This window comes from Gymnoscopelus microlampas (assembly GCF_963454915.1).
Source record: "Gymnoscopelus microlampas genome assembly, chromosome: 14".
NCBI classification, from domain to species: Eukaryota; Metazoa; Chordata; class Actinopteri; order Myctophiformes; family Myctophidae; genus Gymnoscopelus; species Gymnoscopelus microlampas.
Window position 1 is genome coordinate 27,052,645 of NC_139951.1, and position 14,417 is coordinate 27,067,061.

General features: G+C 46.1%; 1 protein-coding gene across 5 annotated transcripts in view; it reads left to right on the forward strand.

Moving 5' to 3' along the window:
* Positions 1–6,210: 6,210 nt before the first annotated feature.
* LOC311059793 (voltage-gated potassium channel KCNC1-like) overlaps positions 6,211–14,417 on the forward strand; it is a gene marked incomplete at both ends in the record, with an annotated part of 52,321 nt that continues 44,114 nt past the window's right edge. For 3 of the 5 annotated variants that reach the window (XM_084077855.1, XM_084077859.1, XM_084077856.1), the window contains one exon: positions 6,226–6,849. In XM_084077855.1, coding sequence (XP_083933981.1) covers positions 6,226–6,849 — 624 coding nt within the window. Of the gene's footprint in view, positions 6,850–14,417 lie in introns of all 5 variants that reach the window. The other 2 variants (XM_084077858.1, XM_084077857.1) reach the window with 1 other exon arrangement.

Sequence of the window (14,417 nt, forward strand, 5' to 3'; positions counted from 1 at the left end):
CCTCTTGTCTGTGTGGTGTAACTGAGTGGTCTCTCTCTCTCTCTCTCTCTCTCTCTCTCTCTCTACTGTATATCCCTCTGCTTTCACTCTGTTTTTGTCATGGTACCGTCTCCCCCTGTATCCATATACAACTGCTTGCACTCACACGCAATCTAGGCATAGCTGTTGTGATTTTCTCATTCCATTCAAGCCCTTTCCGGTATTCTCATTGCACACACTGCACCAACCCGCCCATCTCCACACCTTTACCCCACATAGACGTGCACACACACATACGCACACTGCTTTTCCCATGGTGGAACCAGAAAGCCAGAGAGAGAGAGAGAGAGAGAGAGAGAGAGAGAGAGACACCACACCGCTCAAAAAAGGGGGAGGTGACGGCAGTGATTTGCCGGCGCTGCAGTGCCACAGTTTCTCCTGATGGGGTCTCCTCAACACTGGGGAGTGAATGCAAGAGCAGAGGGAGATAAGGTAGAACTGAAGCTGTGCTGGGGTGCAGGAAGGGAGGGAGACTAGTGATGTGCAGGGAACAGCGTGAAACCTTGTGGTTACATCCTTTGATGATGAGGAAGCGAGTGGGGGGGGGACGGGGACTCGCGGCACAAACACGCACACATGTAGTTACTTGCATGTATGTGGACACACATACTTACAGTATATACGCATTAGAAAGCACACAATTCTTCCCATATAGTGGTGCATTCACTCGCATGCATGTGTCTATTTTTACTCTCTCTTTGTTTTGTCCCCCCCTTATTGACTGTCTACTTCCCAGCCTCCATCTTCTGCCTTCACCCCTCCGATTCCATACAGGTGCATCAAACAGTGCTATCCTGAACCACTGCAAGATCTCTCTCTAACTCCCTCCCTCCCTCCCTCACCATCTCTTTCTCGCTCACCAATCCTCACCTCTTTTCACATCACCCCTTTGTGTGTGTCCCCTCCGCATTTTCTATCCCCGTCATAGCCATTGAAACCCCCAACCCTGATTTCGTTATTGCCCCTCTTTCATTTTTCCCATCATTGTTCATATAATTCTCTCCTAAACACACACGCAGATGCACACATGCACACACACGCACATGCACATTTCACGTCACCTCTTCCTCCCCTGCCTTACCCCCCCCTTTCCCCTAACAACACCCCTCCTCTTCCAACTTCTCTCTCTCTCTCGCTCTCTCTTTCCCCTCCTCTTTCACTCTCAACCTTTCTGTCTCTCTCTCTGTTATTGGTAAAGGTTCTTTGCTTTTTCTGCCAACTGGTGGGTCTGTTCCGCATAGTCAGCAGCACTCCTCCAAATTCCTCTCTGCCTCTGCACTCTCTCTCTGTCTCCCTCTCTGTCAGTCTGTCTCCCTCCGTCCCTCCTTCTCTCTTTGTCTCTCTCTGCATCTCTCTCTCTCCTTGTCTGTCTCTCTGCCTCTCCCTGTCTCTCTCTCTCTCTCTCTCTCTCTGCGCCTCTCTCTCTCCTTATTACTCTCTCTCTGCCGCTCTCTCTCTCTTCCCTCTCCTCCCCTCCCCCCGTTACTGCTGGTACCTCACAGTCAATGCGTCCCATAATCCCACACCCCCTCCCCCTCTTGCTGCAGTGTTTCTGCTAATATATATTAGCATCAGTGCAGCCGTCATCGGCACCGTGCGCTCTCTACCTCTTTCTCTCTCCCAATATCTCCTCTATCTATTGCAGAAATGCACACCCCCCAGGTTCATTATGATTAAACTGCATTTGCCCTCAGAAAGCTTCCTTAGCCTCTTTTATGTATGCAGCATGCGCCAGGTGAGTGTGTGTGTGTGTGTGTGTGTGTGTGTGTGTGTGTGTGTGTGTGTGTGTGTGTGTGTGTGTGTGTGTGTGTGTGTGTGTGTGTGTGTGTGTGTGTGTGTGTGTGTGTTTGTGTGCGCGCATGTGTACGTGCGTGTGTGTGTAACAGCAGTAGTAGCAGGGTGGCGCAGGACACGGTGGCCAAGTCAGGAAATGCTGCAGGATAGAGAAAGAGAGAGCGAGAGGGAGAAGGGGAACGAGAGAGGAATTGTTCTTTTCTTCTGCTCTTCTACTTTACCTCTCACTCCTCTCTTTTGCTTTTCTCTCGTTTTTCCGCTTGCTGATGCATCCAACCTCCCTCTCTCTTTGCCCCTTCTCTTGCTTTCTCCATCCTCATTGGATGTTGAGATCCTTCCTCCATTTTAAACCCCACTCTCACCTTCCTCTGCCTTTGCCCCCTCCTCATTTTTTTTGAGCAGTCGCATTGCTGCCTGTGATCAAAGTGCTGAGGCCAGCTCTTAAAGAGATGTGCGTGCCTTCTGAGCCGAAAAAAACCTTGGACTGCAGGCAGCATTTTGAGATAGAAACTATTTAATCTCACAAGCCTTGAACTCATTGAGCTCTTTAATTTGGCATTGTATTGACTATAACTTTTAATTTGTCACAAGTGGATATTTCATTTGAAATCTCAGAGGGATGTGAAACAGATTTCTGTGTGTAAAGATCTGTGCTGGCATTCTACCCCAGCTAACCGCAAAATCCTTTTGCTACATAAATAAACACTTAAGTACATTTATACAATCAATATGTGCCTACCCACCACATTCTGACTGCAATGTGAACAAAAAGCATCTACATACAATTAGAGACTTGCGGCTGTCCACATATAAAATATTAAGTAGCTCAGTAATGACCTACAAGCTACTTATATGAAGTAGTTGCTGGGACTTCCAGTCAAACGGTCATCTAAGTGGTAAATACTATACATTGGTATCATAAAAGCTACTCCTAAGAAGTTAGGAGTAGCAGTTGTGCAGGCACTCGGACAACCCTGTCCCGTCCTGTGCTTCACAGTGGAGCTGTCCAAGGTCCTGAAACCCAATCCATCCCACAACACAAGCACTTTCTTGCATGGAATGCTCCGCAGGACGAAGGGAACAGCCGGTACAGATCCCTTTACACTGTCCCTGACTGAACTTTCATAAATCTTTTTTGGGTTATGAGTTATGCCTAAAATGGCCACTTATTAAGTGTCTTGATATCAATTACTAGATTAAATACACAGTAAAATCCCGGTGTTCATTTAACTCAACCAAATGGACCCTATTTGTTTCCATTTGTACACTCTTCAGAGTTAAATGAAGGATTTAATTTTTGGTCAAACAAGAAGATTTGGGGGTACTGCAGCAAAGACTGAAGTGTCGACGTAAAAGTAGAATGAACGCATTAAACAAATGACTAACTTGTTTTTGCATATTATCTTCAGAGGTTTCAGCTGATGCACTCTTAGGACACTGAGGACACTGGATTTGTGACCTGGATGTCTAGCACTACTGGTCTCAGATCTGTTTCCAAACTGTGATTTCATACCCATGCAATTCTAAGTGAATCTTACCTGAGTGCTGCGTGTCTCTGGGGTCCTCGAGAAAAATAAATGTTCAACAAAAAAAAAACACCAACACCAAAAAGAAGTTACAAAATCAATTTGAAGAACAAGAAAAGGAACTTCAAAATAAGATTTCAAAATAGACCAAGTTTCACATGACAAAGAAAAGTTTTCAGAAACATAAAAGTGCACTTAAATGGACAAAACAAAGAAACTGCCACAAGAAAGACACAGGTAAAAAAAAAGAATACTGCATTATGATAAATGATGATAAGAGAGAGTCCAAGAGAGTGAGAGAACAGAAGTTGAACCAAAGTAAGAGAGGATTACTTTGGGAAGGGACAAGAATGGGATGTGAGGCTGAAATAATGGGACAGCAGAGGGTAGAGCTCTACGAGAGGAAGAGGACAGAAGTAGTTGGAGTGCGGAGGAAAAGCATGAGAGAGGGGACCTGGAGAGGACAGAGAGGAGAGAGTTGTGCAAGCAAGAGGAGGTGGAGGAAAAGTGAAGCCTCGATTCTCTCCTCAATGAAATGTGATTCCTTTATGCGGAATATGAGAGAGAGCGAGAAAGGATGGGAGAGAGTGTAAAACAGAGAGAGAGAGAGCGAGAGAGGGGAGGAGGGTAGATGAAGAGCACCAGAGAGAGAGCGAGAGAGAGAGAGGGAGAGATGGGGGAGGGCTGGAGAAAGCGAGAGCTCAGGAGAGCAGGGGGAGGGGGGGTGTAGAGCACGAGAGAGTGGCGTATTTTGTGAACAGAGGAAAAAAAGGTTAACAACACAGGTACAGTGGATGTGCAGAGGGTCGTCACCTGTAAGTGTGGCTTCTCTAAAGCATCGTGGACGAGCCTTGGAAACACGGCACACCGGGTGCGGAGCGGGGGTTCGGGGGTGGGGCTGTTGGTGGGGCTGTTGGTGGGGGCAGAAACCTTGTATCTTATATTTCAACTTTTCATGTTTTTTCGTCAAACAATGCCCTGATTTATCATGCAAGAGTGTCGCGCAAAATGAGTGAAAATAGTAGATCTACAAGCTCACAGTGAGCTTGTTTGTCGGCTATTTTCACTATTTTGAAATGTTTTGAAAATAATAATAAAAAAGGAACGGTTTTGGACGTACAAGGTTTTCCACCACGACGGCAACAAAATAACTCTGTGTTTTTGCTGCAGCAGAATGCATTCACTTTTACTGTGCGCTCTCCTTCCCAATGCCAACCCCCCTCATCTACCTCACTGCTTTCCCTTCTCCCAAGGGGGGGCCTCCCTCCTCCTCATCTCCATTACTGGGGAATAGTCACTAGCTGTTCATCGTAACCGCCCGTGGCAAGGGACTAAGTGCATTCACCCTTTTTTTTACCCTTTCGTTTTCTGAGGGTCCGACCGCCTATTTATCACCATCACAGCTTTCTCTCCCCCCCCCCCCTCTCTCTCTCTCTCCCTCTCTCTCTCTCTCTCTGTTACTCCCCATCCCCAGGAATTTGCCTCTGCCTGGCTTGCTTTCCAGTTTGCAATTTGGTCCGTCCTCTGTCATCCCTCCATTAAAAAGTCAGATTTATGGCTTACCCCCCCCCCCCTCTTCTCTCTCTCTCTCTGTCTCAGTCACCCCCCTCTCTCTCCCCCTTGCCTACACCCCTGACTTTCACCTCCCTTCTACCTTCCCCTCTTTCTCTCTGTCAACACACACAAGATGTGTTAAGCCAGGTTTACACTTCGTCATATGCCGGTGTGTCGCTTGCAGGAAAACAGCCAATCTGCCTTTGCGAGCTTGTACTGGCTATTTCTGATGCACGACACCATCGTACGATGGAGCATAAATTAGACATTACAGTGCGGTGTGGCAGTGGCATGGTGTGAATGTTAAGGCACGGGGAGGCAGCGGAGAGCGCTGCAGTATAGTGTTTAGCATGCTCCTAGACTGATTGAGGAGATCCAGCATTAGCAGCAGGGACACCGCACTCTTGGGAGGCAATTAACACACACACACGCACGCACGCACACGCACACACACACACACCAAATGCTGTTCCTTGCACCTTACGTCAGAAAAGCACTCTTTGGACAGGAGGCAGGGGAGATGGAGGGAGACATTTATCTCCAATTTAATACCCACTCTCGTTCTCCCCTTTCTCTCACTTTCATTCCCCTCATTTTTATTCCTGCCTCTCTCTGTCTCTCTCGCCCTCCTCACCACTCCCAATTCCTCCTGACACTCACTCACGTGCAACACATGCACACACATATATATAGTACACATACTCACCCCCTCTTCCATGGCTCACAGTGGCCTAATTAGGGAGAGGATTTGAATGAACTAAATTGAATCTGGATCAATGCTCACAAGAATAACAATGGGACCTGCATGGTTGAATGACACGCAGGAAACATTAATGGTTAAATGATGATTCAGTGGTTTAAGGGACCGAACATTGTGCTTTGGAGGTTGTATCAATGTAACAATAACTTATTGTTATCCTGTTCATGGACACTGTGATTTGACTAGCTTTAGGAATTGAGATCACTATGACAATCCTGTGGTGTTCCCTGTTGAGTTATATATGAATTGACTTTATAAGCCACCTGTTCAAATGGCTGTTTAAACAGGTGTTTTTTTTCTGATAAGAACTTCAAAACCAATCTTTCTCATATAATCTGTCAATGCAGACATGGTCATTTTGTGCCACTCTTTCTGCAAATGATTAGCCTATAACGAAATGTTGATGTTTTATATCCACATCCATCTTCGGCTTCTGCTAAAATTCTGCCCTTCTTCTCTCTCTCCTCCCGCAGACTCCTCCTCCCTCCTCCACCTCCTCCTCCCTTCGGCTTCTCTCATCCTCTCCCCCCCGCCTCCCCCCCCCGGTCCTCTATGCTCAGTTCGGTGTGTGTATCTTCTTTTAAAGGGCGCAAGGGTGGGAACAAGTCGTCCAACAAAGCATGTTACAGCGCAGACATGACTTGTCCGTCGGAAAGCGAGAAGATCGTGATAAACTGCGGCGGGGTGCGGCATGAGACGTACCGGAGCACCCTCAAAACCCTGCCGGGCACCCGGCTGTCCTGGCTCACCGACTCGGACGCCTTCAGCAACTTCGACTACGACCCCAAGCTGGACGAGTTCTTCTTCGACCGGCACCCGTCCGTCTTCTCGTTCATCCTCAACTACTACCGCACGGGCAAGCTGCACTGTCCCAACGACGTGTGCGGACCGCTCTTCGAGGAGGAGCTCGCCTTCTGGGGCATCGACGAGACGGACGTGGAGGCGTGCTGCTGGATGAACTACCGGCAGCACCGCGACGCCGAGGAGGCGCTGGACAGCTTCGAGAACCCCGAGCCGGACGCGCCGGACGACGACCCGGCGGCGCTGGGCGGCGCCGACGGCGACCTGAAGAGGCTGTGCATGGCGGAGGATGCGAGGCGGGCGGGCTGGTGGAAGACCTGGCAGCCCAAGATATGGGCGCTTTTTGAGGACCCCTATTCCTCCAAATATGCCAGGGTGAGTTGTTTTTTAAAATATCCATGGTCCTTTCTTTCTTAAAGCAGTGGTTCTCAAAGTGGGGGTCCGGGGAGGTCCTTTGGGGGGGGGGGGGGGAGGGGGGCATCACAATCATTTTAATACTTTGGCTGTTCGAAAATAGCAGATCTACAAGTTCATAGGGGGGCACGAAGTGCCACGCTATGAGCTTGTAGATCTGCTATTTTTCAAAAATCTTGAACATTTTTAACACATATCTTTGCTTCTGGGGGTCCCTGGCACAACATATTTTCAGACAGGGGTCCTAGCCCAAATATTTATCAATTTGGGGGTCCTTGACATGAAAAGGGATGAAAACCACTGTTCTAATAGGGAGCTTGTTTTTTTTATATGCCATTTCATATCCCCTCACTTCACATAATGTGGTCACCATTCAAGTGATGAGTTTTAAAAACTTTGTCCCCCCATAGATGTGGAGTATATAGGCCCAATTTCCCTTCATAATCAACCGCAGACCACTTACAAAAGCTACCTATGTCATCCATCACTTTATTCTATATTAAATGGCAGGATATATAGACTCAAGGATATTGAATAATTGATGCTGATAGCATAAGGGGAAAAAAGGAAAATGGTATGGCCAGTAAACCTAATGGCAGATGGGTACCAGTTGATTCCAAATTAGTTTTTTGTCAAATGCATCACTTTCATTTCATACTCTATACATGTACATATTTTATTTTAGATGAGCTTATAGTTGCACAGTGAATGCTTTTTTTTATGGCTACCATAATTCCTAGGCTATACTTTTATGTTGCCAGAACAGATTTAATACATATATGCTTCCAAAAGCAGCATCGGCTGCATCTCCTGCATCCAAATGCCTTCATTAGGTCGTATTTGTCTGTTTATGATGCGCATAAGCATGCCGTATTTCATGTTAGTCTTTATTTATTGAAACGCTTCACAGAGGGGGCTCATGAGACCCAGAGGCCCCTGTGTTGAAGTACATGTCTCCTTCCCCATTTGCCCTTGATAGTGATACCGCTCTGTGATGGGCTTGTTTTTATTGACAGTCTCCTGTCCCAGTCACATCCCCAAATGTCTTTTCACCAACAAGGCTTTATTGAAATATTTCTCATGCAAATAGTTGAATCACTTTTTGTTATAGAAAATGTTTGATGTTTTCCCTCTTGATGAGTAATAAGTAGATTAGTTTATATCTGATCTCTGTTTTATAAATGGACTTATCCATTTAATGTAGGCTTTTTGGTGAAGACTTAATGGTAATTACCATTGTATGTTTCTTTCTACGTATATTCTGGTGGTGTTAACAGTTATTTTCCCTCTGCATAGGGATGTGTAGTAATCTAGATACTGTGAAAGAATACACACTACTTTATCCAAAGCCAGACAACCTGCAGTGGCCAGATTTACATGCCATCATGTAGATCAAAACAGACAGATATTGTATGTTCGTGTTGCAATTGTTGCATGCTCAGCAACATGCACTGTGTGTACACACAGCATGCATTCAGTTACATCATAGATGGCAACATGTTCTCTCACACACACACACACACACACACACACACACACACACACACACACACACACACACACACACACACACACACACACACACACACACACACACACACACGCTCTGTTGCTCTCTTTTAGCACTCAGACACATATTCACTCATGGTGATAGGCGTGCATGAGCCCACATACCAGGACCGTGGTGTCCCCAGAGGAAAAGAAGAGTGTCAAGCATAGTGATGGACAGACAGATAGTCTGGATCAGGCAACTTGATCCGTTCTCATGATCTCCCTGGACGTAGGCAGTTAGGATCAGGTGGCAGGATGTGCCCGTCCGAGTGTCGTCCTCCTCGCCCCGTCGGACGGAACTCCCCGATGAGATCGATTAATCAACGCCCTGATTCCACCTATATCACAATGTGTCACCACACTGTGTGCAGAAAGAGCTCTAGGCCAGTGGTTTACAACCTTTTTTCATGCCAAGGACCCCTAAATTGATATACATTTGGCCGCCATCTGATTTTTTTTGTTCCAGGGACCCCCAGAAGCAAGGATTTGTGTTAAAATTGTTCGCTTTAAAAAATATATATATTCAAAGATTTGCACACATTTTCAAGATTTTTCTAAAATAGCAGATCTACCTACCTATCTATCTATGTATCTGTGCTATTTTTGAATAGCCAAAGCTAAGTGGTAAAAATGATTGTGACGCTATGTTAACTAATTTCGCTGGGGACCCCCTGGTACCCCCCCCCCCCCACCAAGGACCACTGGTGGTCCCCGCACCACTAGTTGAGAACCATTGCTCTAGGGGATTTCTTTTAACTTGATGGTGTTGGAGCTATATCTCCCGCTTTGGTTTGAACCACATCACAGCTTTCTCAAAATGGTAGACGAGGCTGATTCGATAGCCCAAACTGGGCAAAGATTAGACTGTCTGCTGCTCGGTGCTTCAAACATGCATGTGATAGAGAAACCCCCGTGTGGACAAAGCGTGGGTTGGGGCGTTGGACAGCGAATTGGCTTCGGTGATGGGAACAGGTGCCGTTCCCATCACTGGTCGCAAACAGGTCAGTCTACCTGCTGCATTCATCGCCACCCAAGGCGACAACGAATTATATAATGTGTACAGTACACCACACTTTGGCCGTGACCACTGTCTCATGTGTGACTGGGGGGGGGGGGGGATGTATGTACAGTAGAGCGCGGAGCAGGTATAATACTGTAGGTGGGACTCATCGCCATGGCGACGCGCTCGGCACCCAGCTCTATTTGTGGGTGAAGGCAGCCCCGCTTCTCCCTGTAGGTATATAAATGCCAACCGCTATACAGTACGTTGAACGGCGCTGTGACCCAGATCGCTCTGTTTTTTTTTTTTTGGTGTGTGTGTTTTTTTTACCCCCGCCCCCTCTCTCCGTCTGCCTTTTCTAAAAGTATCCCAGTCCATCAAGGCAGAAAGAACCTCCCGTGGTATGCCTGCGTGATGTACTTTATATGGGGGAAGAGAGAGAGAGAGAGAGAGAGAGAGAGAGAGAGAGAGAGAGAGAGAGAGAGAGAGAGAGAGAGAGAGAGAGAGAGAGAGAGAGAGAGAGAGAGAGAGAGAGAGAGAGAGAGAGAGAGAGAGAGAGAGAGAGAGAGAGAGAGAGAGAGAGAGAGTGGAGGGGGGCTGCATGGGAAGAGAGAGTGAGACAGATGGATGAGAAAAAGCTGGGTAGGGAGAGATGAGGCATTGCTATACAAATACAACGAGACAGATAAGAGAGGCAGGGATAGAGTAGAAGAGAGGGATGGTAGGGTAAATAAAAGGAGAGAGAGAGAGAGAGCTTCCTCTAATGATTTAAGGTGGCTTTGTTTGTATGCCTGTGATGTAATGCATCAGCAATCGATGTACCGATCAGTGATGTTATTCATATTATCGCTCCACATGAAGGGCTTCTGTTTTTCTTATCCTCCCCCCCCCCCCCCCCCCCCCCCACCACCCCTTGTGCGTGATAGCGTGGGGCTCGCTCGTGGATATAGTGTAGTATATATGCGCACGCACGCGCACGCACGTACACACACACACACACACACGCACACACACGCACGCACACGCACACACACTATGCTGGTGTCTGTGCAGGCTTTTCTGCTGCAGTAGACATGGGGAGTGAGAGGAGGGGGAGTGCTAGAGAGAGAAAAAGGGGTGTGTGTGTTAGTGTGTGCGAGAGAGAGAGGCAGAGCAAGGGAGATAGTGAAAGAGGAGAGAAATAGAGGGAAAAGAGAGAGAGAGAGAGAGAGAGAGAGAGAGAGAGAGAGAGAGAGAGAGAGAGAGAGAGAGAGAGAGAGAGAGAGAGAGAGAGAGAGAGAGAGAGAGAGAGAGAGAGAGAGAGAGAGAGAGAGAGAGAGAGAGAGAGAGAGGATTGTGTGTGTGTGTGTGTGTGTGTGTGTGTGTGTTGGGGGGTGCTGTAGTGAGATAAAGGGGAATGAGTCAAAAAACAGGCATCAGTGGGGAGAGAGAGAAAGAGAGAAAGACATTGGATGATGGGGGTGGGGACCCTTGCCTTGGCATCTTCGATCAGCTATGAAGGCTCCAGCCATCCAATCTTACTTCCGTGTCCCTCATGCCTGCCTATTGATTGATATTTTATTGATTATCTTTTCTTTTTGTCTTTTTTTACGACATGGTTCTGCAAGAGGCTAGTCGTCTGTGACAGGGTCTGTTTGTGTGTGTCTGTCATGTCTAATTGTCCGGAGCTAATCTCGCAAACTGCTGGACCGATCAGCGACACATTGCTTTTGCAAGCTGCCAGTAGGCCACACAAGTACATTTTTCACGTACATGTTTTTTTAAATATTAAACCTTTTTTTTTAATATTTTATTTAATTTAAAAATGTTGAGCCATTCCTTTCTCTCCAGCCCTCTTCTTCACCCCTTAAAGGGGGTGATAGACCTAAGCTTGATTGTATGATAACATTGCCGTTAACGCAGACTCAGGCATGATTTACGCACCTCTGTTTTAAAAGGCTGTGCTACAATGCATGTTTTTTTCACTTCTAATTCCTTAATTGATTGCCCCGAGGATGACTGAATTCTGCACAGCAATTTCCCTAAGCGGCAATGGAGACCCGGACGATCGCCTGGAGTATATAAACCTGTCACATGGGTCGTCACACGTGTGACATATTCCGATCACATCTGACCACAGAGCCGCACAGTAACGCTACCTTGGACATCCGTATAGTTTTGAATAGAGGTTTTCAATTCATGTAACTTCCAAACGGGAATGAGCCTAATTAAATAACAAAGGATTAACTGATGACCATGAACAGTATATTAATCTAATTTGATCTTATCACTTGTCAGTCGTCACACTGGCTTTACATTACTGTTCTAACCTGGGTTAGGGTTTTATTGACCATGTGAATATGATCAATATGAGACATGGTCATTCAGAAGGCTAAGGTTTTCTGATTATTGAAGTAATGTTGAAACACCAGGTTAACCACAAGCCCTGTTTCAAAATATTTAAAAAATAGTGAATGTTTTTGAAAAATATATTTTGAAATCTTCTGAACCTTTTTACATTTGTTTGAACTCTTTTAACTGTAATGACATGCCCAAAATAGGGACACCAAATTGAGAATTGGAACATTGCGTAGTCTGATCTAGTGCCTTGAATCACAACCACAGACGAGGAAAATTACAATAATTGTTCATTTGTACCATTGTCTGGATATATAAATTTAGTACGATGTCCTTTTTAAGGAATCTGACTTAAAGTCATACATTTAACATTCTTGTCACCGACAATATCGTAGTAGATTTGATAAATTGTCTCACCACCCTGTAATTAGCGTGATTCTTTGCTAAGGTCTGAATCAATATGAATTATCCTTGTATTCATCTCCATGGTGTTGCTTAATGTAGTTTAAAGATCCATGTTGTGCACATCCAGTTGTCGCTGATGCAGGACAAAGTAAATAACGGCAAAAAAAAAGAAAACATCCGCACACAACTTGTAGCTCTGTTTGTTTTGGAGCTACAAGCTGTGTTTTCTTTTATTCGCTGTTGCTTAATGTAAGTCCCACAGTGTCACAGGTGTAGTCGTTTTTGGCCACTCTAGCATCCAAAGAGGATATAACTGCCCCTGTCAGCACATCTCCTGACAAAGCACCATTTGTAGCTCACAGCGTGTACAACATGTCCACCCCCGCCCCGGTCCTCCCAAATCGGGACTATTATGTGATTCTGCTTTGGTCTTTGCTCTTTTTGGGGACGAGCTCTGTACCGCAGGCCTGGCTGTCCAGAGCCCCCCCTCTGAAGGTCATACGTTGTGGTTCATTGTTTGTTGTTCTTCTCCACTGTGTTCAGTTCTGGAAAGCACAAATATGACCGGCTGTTGTACCTGCCGGCCCCAGGACAGGTTGTCTCTGGGTAGAAAAGCACAGCGCTGGACAGAAAATAGAAAACAGACACATGTATAGGGTTTCCTATATCACTCGTTCTCAAAGTGGGGTCTGGGGACCCCCGGGGGTCCTTGAGAGGGTTCTAGGGGGTCCCCAGCAAAATGAGGAACAGTGTAAACCGGTGGTTCTCAAACTTTTTTATGTGAAGGACCCCCAAATTAATGTGTTTGGCCGCAGACCCCTATCTGAAAATATTTTGTGCCAGGGATCCCCATACAAGATTTGTCTTGTTTCAAAAATATTGCACATTTTTCATGATTTTTAGAAAATAGCAGATCTACAAGCTCACAACGTGCCTTGATGTGACGCATTGTGATTTTGTAGATCTGCTATTTTCAAATAGCCGATGCATAAAGGTTTGATGTGGTTAACTGATTTTGATGCTATATTAACTTATTTTGCTGGGGACCCCCTGGAACCCTCTTAAGGACCCCTGGGAGTCCCTGGACCCCACTTTGAGAACAACTGGTTTTAACACCTAAATCGTCATATTTCAGCTATTCGAAAATAGCCGGTCTACAAGCTTGTAGATCGGTTATTTTCTGAATAATGTGACATAATAATGAAAAATCTTGACAAAAGTTGATACATCTTCTCTCATGGGGGTCCCTGGCACTATGTATTTTCAAATACATTTGGGGGTCCTTGACATGAGAACCACTGCTATATAGGGTATTTATGGATGGATTTGTATGACATTGCCATTTCCATTGGGTACAGCGTGTCAGGGGAGCCTTTTGGCTCAGAAGCAGAGGTCTGTGCATGGGAGATAGAAGGGTATTTTGGGATCGGACAACAGTTAGTTCATGGAAAAAGAGATCATTGAGAGAATATGCAGAGGATACCTGTTTTAGACGGCTCTCACATTTCATGTAAGATCAAAACGGACTGTCCGCTTAAACGTAACCTAACTATCCGGCTCTCATTTTTCCTTTAATACGTAGTTCACTTCGAATGGGGGATAGCCTTGCAAGATCTTTTCTCCGCACCACCCATTTGTTTTGCACCAGAGTTGAGTAACGCCACCTGACCCCACACGTCTGGTGTGAGTTCTTTGAGATTTGTGTCGAAGGTGACTGTCGATCGTGTGTGGAACGAGGTCCCAACCAATCATGGCTGGCCTCTGCCTCTCTCCCCCTCCTTTCAGCTCTGGGATTGGTGCATGCCCCCGAGTCACTGCATGCTGTGGTCTCAGTGACTGACAGCACATCATCAAAAAGCTACAGATGTGATTTTTCTCACATTAACCACTTGAACCGCAGCATCCATATTCTGGGTGTTCCCCCAGAATATTAGCCAAAAATAGCAGATCTACAAGCTCACAACACGTTCCGACGCCAACTCAGGTCCAGTTTACTAAGTCGAGAGGGTTTACGTGGTTAAAGGGATGCCTCTCTCAGCCTAAAGTCAAAACAAAAAGGCTCTTATCATCCTTTATGACACACTTGGGCAACATACGGCCCGGGGGCCGGACCCGGCCCTTTGACCATATCAATCTGACCCGCCAAGTCCTCAAAGAAAAACAAAATGACCCCCCCCAAAAAATCTACATTCCAAAAGGCTGCCATATGTTAAGGGTTTTAGGACAAATTCATGTA